The sequence below is a fragment of the Pinus tabuliformis genome, chromosome Q, assembly GCF_031772625.1.
Source record: "Pinus tabuliformis cultivar Carrire ecotype Pingquan chromosome Q, CPIR1, whole genome shotgun sequence".
NCBI lineage: Eukaryota > Viridiplantae > Streptophyta > Pinopsida > Pinales > Pinaceae > Pinus > Pinus tabuliformis.
The window spans coordinates 424,715,595-424,726,326 of NC_142296.1; the positions used below are offsets into that span (position 1 = coordinate 424,715,595).

At 38.5% G+C, this 10,732-nt stretch overlaps 1 protein-coding gene across 1 annotated transcript; it reads right to left on the reverse strand.

The window, feature by feature from the left end:
• Positions 1-6,310: 6,310 nt before the first annotated feature.
• On the reverse strand, positions 6,311-6,689 carry LOC149220019 (10 kDa chaperonin, mitochondrial-like). The gene has a single exon (XM_089382710.1). It carries the CDS (start codon positions 6,602-6,604, stop codon positions 6,311-6,313), a length of 294 nt encoding a protein of 97 aa, XP_089238836.1. The 5' UTR covers positions 6,605-6,689.
• Positions 6,690-10,732: the final 4,043 nt, after the last annotated feature.

Consider the following 10,732-nt stretch of genomic DNA (forward strand, 5'->3'; position numbering starts at 1 on the left):
AACTTGGATCACTAGGCCTAAACTGAGACCCACTCTCTAGGCTTTACTGCATATCCCAAACCCAAGATTACTAGGACCAACAGAGGGCAAACCACCTCTTGGATTTATCGTATATCCTACCATTCACCGATAAGGATTCCTAGGCCCATCGAGGCAACACAATCTTGTATTTACTGCAACTCACAGTTTGGCTCAGGGGTCACTAGGCCAGTGGCTTTACTGTGATCCACAGTCTAGTTCAAGGATCACTAGGCCATGTTCTCTATCATTCGGAGATCCACCTCACTCAACTTTGAATCCATTCAATAATCTAGCTCAACCAAAATTTGAGAACTCCATCACACCATCACTATCCGAAAATGGTAAGGCTAGGATGAAAACACTGTCACACCTGGAAAAACCCATGCCACAATAGCAAAAGAACCACATGCAATACCATGCATGCCCACTCTAGCAAGGAAAATATACATGCAAATTAATACCTACAAAGAATATTGTTGTAGTTGCTCAATCCTTCTCTTCCTTGCTTGATCTATGTTGCCTCTTGCCTTATTTTCCTTTCTTGATCCAATGCCAAAATGCTCCAAGAAAACTCTAAGTATCCAAGAGTGAGAGAGAGAGACAGAATAATGAGAGAGCTCCAAAACTGAACTTACAAAAGGTTACCAACTGATCCTCAGAATATTTTTTATTAATGAGGCATCTATTTTATTCATTTTCCATTATTTTCCTTCATTTTCCTCCTCACATGCAACCTGTGACCTTTCACCTCCCCTTTCTCCTTATTTCCATTATTTTCATAAATAAATGTGCCAAAAATGCCATTTTGCCTTTCCAAAGCCTTAGCCATTGCCATTGTCAATTTCCTTTAGCCACAATAAACTGAATCAACACCCACACTAGGATGTCTTACCCAACATTAAGCTTGGAATAAGTGTCCCATCAACCGTGGTTATTATTTTTCCTTTATTAACTTTTATTACATGGAGTTTTCATTGGGGATGTTACAAATATTTAGATGAGTTATAGGAAGAATCAATTTTTGAAATGAGAATCAAGACTTCACGCAGAGGCAATGTGGAGTATTTTCAAGTGGGATTCAAAGGTACCAATCCAAGTAAAGTAAGGTGGATTGAGATCGAGAAAGTAAGGGAGTTTCACCCTCACTTACTTGTTGAGAAAAAATAGACTTTTGGTGGTTTAAAAGCTTCCAGTAGGCAGGAATGATCCAAGGGATCAAAAATATGCTCAAAAATAAAAGTTCTCAAAATTTCTCAAAACTTGCAACAAGTCATATATCTCGTTGCTCTAATTCCAACGACGCTTGAATCGCCTCAATCTGACACCAAATGTGAAAGTTATGCATTTTGAAGTTTTTGGCTAATAGCTAAAAAGTCAACTTGCATGGTTGACCAGGCTACTGACTAGGTAGGTCGTACAGTGATGTGGCGTTGACGTTATCATGTTGACCAAGCAGTACAGATAACATTGGAACAATCCAGAATTGACAAGTGGAGCGATGTGATTGGTTTTTGTGTTTGTGGTTGGGCCAACCAGAGGCCACCACCGTGGCCCAATGGGAGGCCACCACGTGGCCCTATGGGAGGCCACCTCATGGCTTGGTGTGATTAGCCAAAATTTTGTTAATTGTCTGACCAACCTTGATGGGGGTCGACCCCGCAACCTCCGACATAATAGCGTAACAATTTACCAATGGACCACACGGATGGTTCTTGATTTATAACGGAATGCGATTATTATTAAAGTGGAACCATCGAAACATTTGGGGGGGGTCGAGCTGGTAGGCTTGCCCGACCAATCTTGATCTTGGGTCATGTTAAATACCATGTAGCAATGACAGAGAAGTGGAGTGAGGTTGGGCAGGCACGTGGCCCTAAACCCAAGCCATATGAATTAACTTGTGATTGTGTTCAATGGCGAAAGGGGTGGGCAGTTAACCCCTAACACCCGATTGAAAAAACCCTAGAGAAACCACTTGCAGGGCATTAGAGAATTGTTCGGTGCTTGGTGCCCAGCTCGCGGCCACATGGCCCGCATACGACCAAGAGCAGCAAGTGCATGGCCTCTGGCCCACACCCCTGGCCACATAATCTAGCACATGACCGAAGAAAAGGGTGCTCAAGAAATTGCACCATTTGCGGCAGAATTGGTATTGATCCCACGTCGATTTGTCTCCTGGAGGATATGCCAAAGTTTGAAAATGTTGCCAGTTTTGTTAGTTTTGTAAATTTGCAGGACAAATAACAGAGAAATGGAGGAGGCCTAACTTGACCATTTTTCAACCTTTCTAAGCCTAAGAAGAGCCTACACATGGGGTTTTTGGGTGTTCTGGACACAATGGAAACATTATTTTTGTTATTTTAGCATTGTATGTTGATGAAATTTACATTATGGGCATATAATATAAAGGGCCAACATTGGAAGCTATACCTAGAGACAACCCAAGAGGGGTGAACTTCGTCATTAAATTGTTGTTTTGTGATGTTACATGTTGTCTATTTTCCTCTAGTTATATATACAAAATTTCACTAAAATTATTAATTTTATGTGCTTTTGCAATTTTGATCCATTACTCACAAGACATAAACTAGTTTCCAAACTTTTTCAAGAAACCTTCATTTTTTAATTTCATACCAGACCTTTAGATAAACATGTCTTAAAAACCCAAAATTCCAAAGCATCATTACAGAAAGTGTCATATCACCTATAACAGAGGAAGCGTCATAAAATATTATAGAAATCATGAGGGATTCCCTTTAAAAAAAAGTATATATTACTTAAACCTTGGATGCTCAATATATTATATACATCAGCAACGGACTTTTGAAACCCTTGAGGGTTTTATCCCTCTGTTTAAAAAATATATATACATATTGAAATATTTTTCTAAGCCATAAACAATTTAATAGAATTTGAAGTTTGATTCCACTTTTTGGATGTCGGAACATGATTTATAGGTTAAGTAATCACCTGGAATGACAACAAATGGAAATAAGAAACGATCAGCTTGAAAATGTGACCATTAATGATATCAAGGTAAACTAAGGAAAACCTTGTAGAGTATGAAAATAGAACTAGGTTAGTATTTGCAAGTTGCAAAGCTAACTTAAAAATTATTCATGCTTTCCATTGTCAAAAACTCCTAAGAGACCTTTCAAAAACAAACACAATTGTACTCAACATAAAATTACTAAGAAATAAAATGTTGGAAAGAGAAGAAACATTGGGATGGTTAAAAACTCTATGAAATTACTTGAATTTTTTAATGGTTGTGCTATATTGGAACCCCATCCTAAGTTAGAAGAAAATAAATAATCTATGAATAGGGTTTTGTGAGAAAAACCTCATAAGGACTTAGTAACACAAAGGGAAACCTTTGCAAACTTGTAAGCACTGATTATGCAAGGATCGAACACTGAAAACAAGAATATATATATATATATATATATATATATATATATATATATATATATATATATATATATGAAATAATCTTTTTTGGGGCATTTTTTCTGGTTAATTTAAACCAAACTTTGACAAATATTATTAAAAACTTGAGTTTAAGTTGTTTAATCTATAGAATTCAAGTGCCTCAAGGATTTTTCAGGGCATTGAATCCGTTTATGTATTCAAAAATGTATTTTAAACAACAAAAAATCACAATCTTGCTTGAAATTGTATCATCAGATGAAAACAGTCATTTCATTTAAACCGCCACATATTTTTTAAATCTTATAAATTAAAATTAATTGAATATATTGTGGTTTATGAATTTTATATATAATAAGGTTTTAATAATTTATTATGGTGTTGTTTATAGAGGTGATCATTTTTCCCATAATATAGTTTTTGGATTGCAAAATCTTAAATTTTTAGTGTTTCAATCACAATTTTAACACTAGAAATGGATTCAACAACATCAAAGGCCCCTGAGGCACCCTAAACTCCACAACTTGGCAATTGTAACCTGATTTTTAAAAAACTATGATTGAATTTAACCAAAAATCTACCAAAAAAGCCAACATTTTCTAGGGGAAAATGTCATTTGTTTAGACTACACTATTTATAATTGTGAATTGTAAGGTATAATTAGAGATATAAATACAACTTCTCAATTACATATATCATTTTTTAATTATGTTTTGATATTTCAATAAGTTGTGTAATTAAGAATCTTGGATTGGGTGTTTATGATTCAAAAGGGGGGTGCAAGAGCAATGGGGTGGGCAAAGAGGGGGGGCTGCCACCACCCATCTTGCCAAGCAGTTGAAGGACGTGGTAGCATGCCCCTATAAAGTAGGTTTATGATGTAACTATGGTTGTTGATGTTTCACCACATGTGATCTGCTCTCAACACACTCAAACACATGCATGATTCATTCTCCAGCCTTGAATTCTTGCTTCCCATCCATACTGATCATAGGGCCTCAACATGTGCGACATTCAATCCAATTCTAATGAAGATTACAACACCCCTCCTCATGGCTCAATTTTCATTTTGTGTTATTGACTGCCAAATTATCCTACCTAAAACACAACTCTTGGCTCTCGTTGATTTGAAATGGGATATTAGGTTGACATACCCCCTCGCACCTTAATCAGACCTTATTTGGCTACCCTTGGAAAGCATCCTCTACTCCAAATCAAAATGGCCCTCTAACACAGATTGGAGATATGACAACAATTTTCAATTGACAACCTAGAGAATAGGTTCCACCCTTTTTCTTTCTTCCCCTTGCAGGTTCAGTGCACGTGGTGTCGCCTTCACTTTCATATCCTCCTACAAGAAAGACAAGTACTCATTTGGATGTCATCCACCTTTTTGTAGATGTTCTCTCCATAAGTTCTATTTGAATAGATCCCAATGTTTGTCCTTTGCTTCCATATTTGAATTCTCTACTGGTATTTCCTTGCACTCTCCTCGCAATCTTTAAATCTTAGTACTTTAAATCTTGAGTACCCTCTCTATGGTTTGTTACCTTGGGTTGTTTTCATTCCTTTGTTGTTCTTTTTGGTTGGCTTGGTGTCTCTCTCCTCGCTCCCTATTGAGTTGTTTCATCCTTTTTGTGTGATAGTTGTTGTCCTCTTTTGTCCTAGATCCTTGTCTCATTTGATGCTTGGTCACCTGGATCTGACCCTTCAAACATGTGGTTCTTCTCTTTCCGCCTGTTGATTGTTTATCTCCCCCTCCGACTTCCTTCTCTTCTTTCTTTATTGGGCCCTCCACCATGCCTCATCAATGTGCATGTGTTCATGGAGGAGCCACCTACTACCAAGAATGAGCCTCTTAGGGGAACACACGTGTCCACCACCACTTGGAGGAAGTTATTGCATGGTTTCACAAGCTTACGCTTGGCCCCATTCAAGATGAGCTCACCCACATGGAGAGAGAAGGATACTCTCATCTACACGAACTCTTGGAAACATAGGTTTTTGCAGAGCTATAAAATTGGTTGTCGGATAGTGGGCATACGCACAAATTTTCCAGCCAATACATGTATATCGTTGACTTATATTGGCACTTGAAATTCCTCCTCAACAGAATCTTGATGGAATGGTTCGAGCATCGAGCAAACCTCCTTCACTTTATGGAGCATTTGCATTGTCACATGAGGGACTTGGACCAACGACTAGACCACATAGAGCAACACCTTAGTATCCTACACTTGGCTAGTAGCACTCTTGGCAAAAATAAGGACCCCATCTAGGACGCAACTATGGATTTTGATCCCTCTTCTTAGTCTTATGCTATGCTCAAGTTTCTATTGTGTTTTGGTATCACACTCTATTCTCATTGTTGACACCTAATCCTTATGATTGGGTGAATTTATGTAAATAAATAAATTAGAAATATGAATAGTCATCGGGAGATGAACTGAACAGTCTCTCCCTCATGTATATAATAAAGACCTACCTGATGGAATAATACAGTCGAATCATTTTTGCTTTATGGAGTTACTGCCTGGCCTGACATGGTATCAGAGCCAGCTCCTTTTTTAGCTCTTATGTCCCTTGTAACTCCCTAGTCTGCTCTCCATATAGCTGAGCTGCTCCTCCATATAATTAGCTGCTCCTGACATGGTAGCTGCCCCCTCCATACTGTCCAGCGTTGTCCATGTTGTCCTGCCTGTCCATAAACGTTTCATAAAAGAAGCGCTGTCCTGACATGGTTTCATAAAAGAAGCGTTGTCCTGACATGGTAATTTTAGCACTGTCCATCCACAGTTTTTTTGCTCAGAAAGCGTCCTCTCCACGGTTATTCTTGCTACGGTTTCCTGTAGGCAAAAACTCAATCCTGCAAAATCCCAAGAATATCATCCTCTCGATACAAGTGGTACTCTTTTTCTGCAAGTTTTACTTCTGTGCCACCATATTCAGGAAGAAGAACATGGTCACCCTCCTTGACACTAACAGGAATAGTGTTTCCATCCTTGCTACGAGAACCAGGCCCAACTGATATGACCTTTCCTGAGTTCAACTTGCCAGTGCTCTCCGGAAGCAAAATGCCACCAGCGGTCTTGCTCGGAGCAACAACTTTCTCTATCAAAACCCTGTTAAGCAAGGGGATAAGCTTCTTCGCCATTGGTTTGATACTGTAAGGGAAGAAACCCTTATAGCCAGAGGCCTTTTATATAGAGACCCTGCAATTGCAAAATCCTTCTGCCTCCACCATCACACAGTCAGCGTACACCGAAACAAGCACTCCCTGAGTGCTTCGAACCGACGATTTCGCAAACTCGAAGTTCGCTGCAACGCACAACATTCGGCATCTGTGGAGACTTGCATTCGAACGCCATTGTTGTTCATTGTCTTTTGTGTGGCTAAAAGAGGAAGTGAAGCCTGTTTCGACCCTTGATAAACTCAATGAGATTGCATGCTCTGTACATTGGGTTACATTTGCAGTGAACCCAATACAGTGACATGAACGTTGGACTGAACGATGCCAAGAGAAGGACTGACTCTATTGCATAAGCGTGGTGTGGCTTCTCAGCGTGATGTTAAGGCATGGCTGCTCAGTGTGGTGTTAAGTGCCGGCTTCAATACAAAGCGTCCTCTCTGTTATTTCTTCAGTTACACCATCGGATAAGTGTAGGATATTGTTCTTACGGTTTGGTCAAATGTTGCCATCATTAATATCATCCAATTGAATTATATAATATGTCAGGACTACGTTCTTCGGCCTTTTAGTGGACGCAGTGCTTTATGCTGTTGAGGGTATTTTTTTGAGTATACTGCGATATTCTATACTTTAACATTGTGCAGATGAATGCAAATTGATATTTGAGTTTGCTGTCCAGCCATATCAGAACTATATTTTTTTTCATTAAGAGTAAAATTTTTGCAAGTTTTTGCTACACTATGCATTCAATCATATCCATGGTGGGAATAGTTCTCATTGGCAAGGAGAACTATCCTAAATCGTCCCAGATGATAAAACACACCCTCATTTTCAATGAGTTGTGGAAAGGAGTGTGTGTCAGAGACGGAGACAATGAACCAGTACAGCCTACCTCAGACAAAGAGATCGTCATTTGGGAAAAAAAGAACAACAAATATTAAGCATTAATTGCAGCATCTATAAATGAAGAGGTGGGTCGCCATATTTCGTCATATTCAACTGCCTTTAAAGCCTTACAAAAGCTGAAAGAACTCTATGACTCACATTTTGCACTTGAAATTGTTCAACTCATGATTAAACTCTTCACTCTTGAACTGCAAAATAATGATCCTCTTGCTCTTGCATCTGAAGTAAAGTCTATAATGCATGATATCAAATCCACTAAGGTTGAATTGGATATTCCTCTTATCCCTTTTCTCAAGGCACTTTATCCTACTTACTCCAATTATCTTGAGTCATTGCAAGCAAATGGAAATATCAAAGATATAACCTTTGACTCTCTTGTGAAAAAGTTTGTTGAAAGAGAGAAAGCATTTGGAAAGAAGACAACCCCTAAATCTTCTGAAGAGGTTGTGTGCCTTGCTCATAAAGAAAAGCATCCTGCTCAAGATTCTACAAGAGGAAGAGGTGGTCGAAGAGGAAGAGGAAGATATTTCAGAGGTAAGGGGGGCAGACATTCTCAAGGAGAAAAGGCAAATCTGCACTGCATACACTGCAAAAGAAATGGATCACATGATGCCTCTGCATGCAAGCTACCATGGGACAAAATTGAGCAGAAAAGAAACCAACAAAAAGGTAAAACTGATGATACAGACAAAGGTAAAGCACCTGAATCCGCTCACTATGTTGTGGCACAATGTAACATTGGAGTAAATGAAGATTTATTTAATGCTTCACTTGCTTCTTGGAAAAATGATTGGTTTCTTGATTCAGGAGCAACCTGCCACATGACTCATAGAAAAGATTTTTTTGAAGATTTCACTGACAATGTTGATGGAGTAGTATACTTTGTAGACCAATCAACAATCAAGCCATCAGGGCTTGGCAAAATCAGGCTTAAACTGCCTGGTCTTCCAGACTTTCTTCTGCATCATATTCTATATCTCCCACAGCTGAAGAGAAACTTGTTGTCCTTGGTCCACATCTGCCAGCAAGGTCACTCCATTCATATGTTTGATGGCAAGCTTGAGGTAAGAAAAGCATCTGACCACTCACTTGTCATGAGGAGAATAGAAGAAGAAAGGCTTCTCAAACTACAAGGAACCTCTGCTCATGCACAACATTTCTCATACAATTCTCATCATGAAGAAGGTACACTTCCATCAAGTCTATTATGGCATGTTAGATTTGGACATTTGAACTATGACAGTCTCCACTTGTTGAAGAAAAATGGTGTTGTTGGTTTGCCTACAATTCCTAGGAAACTTAAGCAATGTGATGCTTGCATTCTAGGAAAGCATAACAAATAGTTTTTTCATGATTCACATTCAAGAGCACATAGAAAACTTGAACTCATTCATTTAGATTTATGTGGTCCAATGCCTGTTCCTTCTGCAAATGGAAATAAATATTTCATGACATTTGTTGATGACTACACCAGAATGTGTTGGGTTTATTTATTGAAGAACAAATCTGATGCTTTTCAAACATTCAATAATTTTCATAAATGGATTGAAAATGATGCACAATCTCATATTGGGTCTATTCGCACTGATAATGGAAAAGAATACACATCAAATCAATTTGAAAACTACCTTCGCTAACATGGGATCAAACATCAAACAACTGTGCCTTATAATCCCCAACAGAATGGTGTAGCTGAAAGAATGAATAGGACAATCTTAAATATGGTACGATCCATGCTCTTTTTCAAGAATGTAAAGATAATGTTTTCGGTTGATGTTGTTCTATGTGCTGCATATATAAAGAATAGATGTCCATCTAATGCTATTAGAAACAAGACTCCTTATGAAATGTGGTATGGACATGTTCCTTCGGTAAAGCATCTCAAGGTCTTTGGTTCCACCTATTATGCCTTGACACCAAAGGTACATAGAAACAAACTTGGTGCTAGAAGTCGTAAGTGTATCTTTCTGGGATATTCAAACACCTCCAAAGCATACCGCCTCTGTGATGAAGTAAATAAGAAGTTTGTTGGATCTAGAGATGTAATTTTTCTTGAATCATCCAAAACTAACAATGTTGTTGAGCGGCAACTTGAACACTTGGATAGATTCGCAAAAGCAAAATCATTTCAAGAATTTGATAATCAGATTCCACATCTTGAAGGGGGGATTCCTATACTAGATCAACATGTGGAATCTTCTTCTGAAGAACACTCTCCCCTGCATGAAACTCCAACAACGGATGATGCTTTAAGTGATGTAATTGATAGAATTAGGAGACTCAATCTTGATTCGGTCCCAACTCAATCAACAGAGCAGCCTGGACCATCTAAAAAAGGTCCCCCATAGTGGGTGACAAAGACACTTGAAAGTGTTCATCCTGATGAAGTTGGAAAGACAGGAACCAGAAATTCAAACCAGCAAAATGGAGGTGATGTAGATGACTCTATTTCACTTGTTGATATGGATGTTTCTTATGATTGTGAATTGAACTTGTCTACAGATTTTGAACCAACTTCCTTCAAAGAAGCTGCTTCTCATGATGAATGGAAAGAAGCGATGCAAAAGGAGTATGATGCCCTCATAAAGAACAACACTTGGAAGCTGGTTGATCCTCCATTAGGAACCAAACCAGTTCGCTGCAAGTGGGTCTACAAGAACAAGTATAAAGCTGATGGCTCACTTGACAAGCACAAAGCTAGGCTTGTGGCAAAAGGTTTTGCATAGAAGGAAGGGGTCGATTATGAGGAGACTTTTGTCCCCATAGCAAAATGGGCTACCATCCGAACACTCTTTGCACTAGCAGCTCAGAACGGTTAGAAAGTCCATCAAATGGATGTAAAAACTGCTTTCTTGAATGGAGATCTAAAAGAGAATGTTTTTATGTCCCAGCCTGAAGGATTTGTTGTGAAAGGACATGAACATAAAGTATGCAAACTTGTGAAGTCCTTGTATGGCCTCAAACAAGCACCGCGAGCCTAGTATGAAAAACTAACTAAGCATCTTCTGAAACTCAATTTCAAACATTTTGATCTTGATGATGCAACTTTATTTGTCAAGAAAGCTGGAAAAACAGTTGTATATCTTGTGGTATATGTAGATGATCTTTTGATGACAGGGAACAATGTAAGCTACATTGCATCCATAAAGAAGAAATTGGGGAAAAGTTTTGAAATGACTAATTTGG

Bases quoted from the DNA above. Each gene is read 5' to 3' on its own strand.
- LOC149220019 (XM_089382710.1), bottom strand. From the start codon at position 6,604: ATGGCGAAGAAGCTTATCCCCTTGCTTAACAGGGTTTTGATAGAGAAA.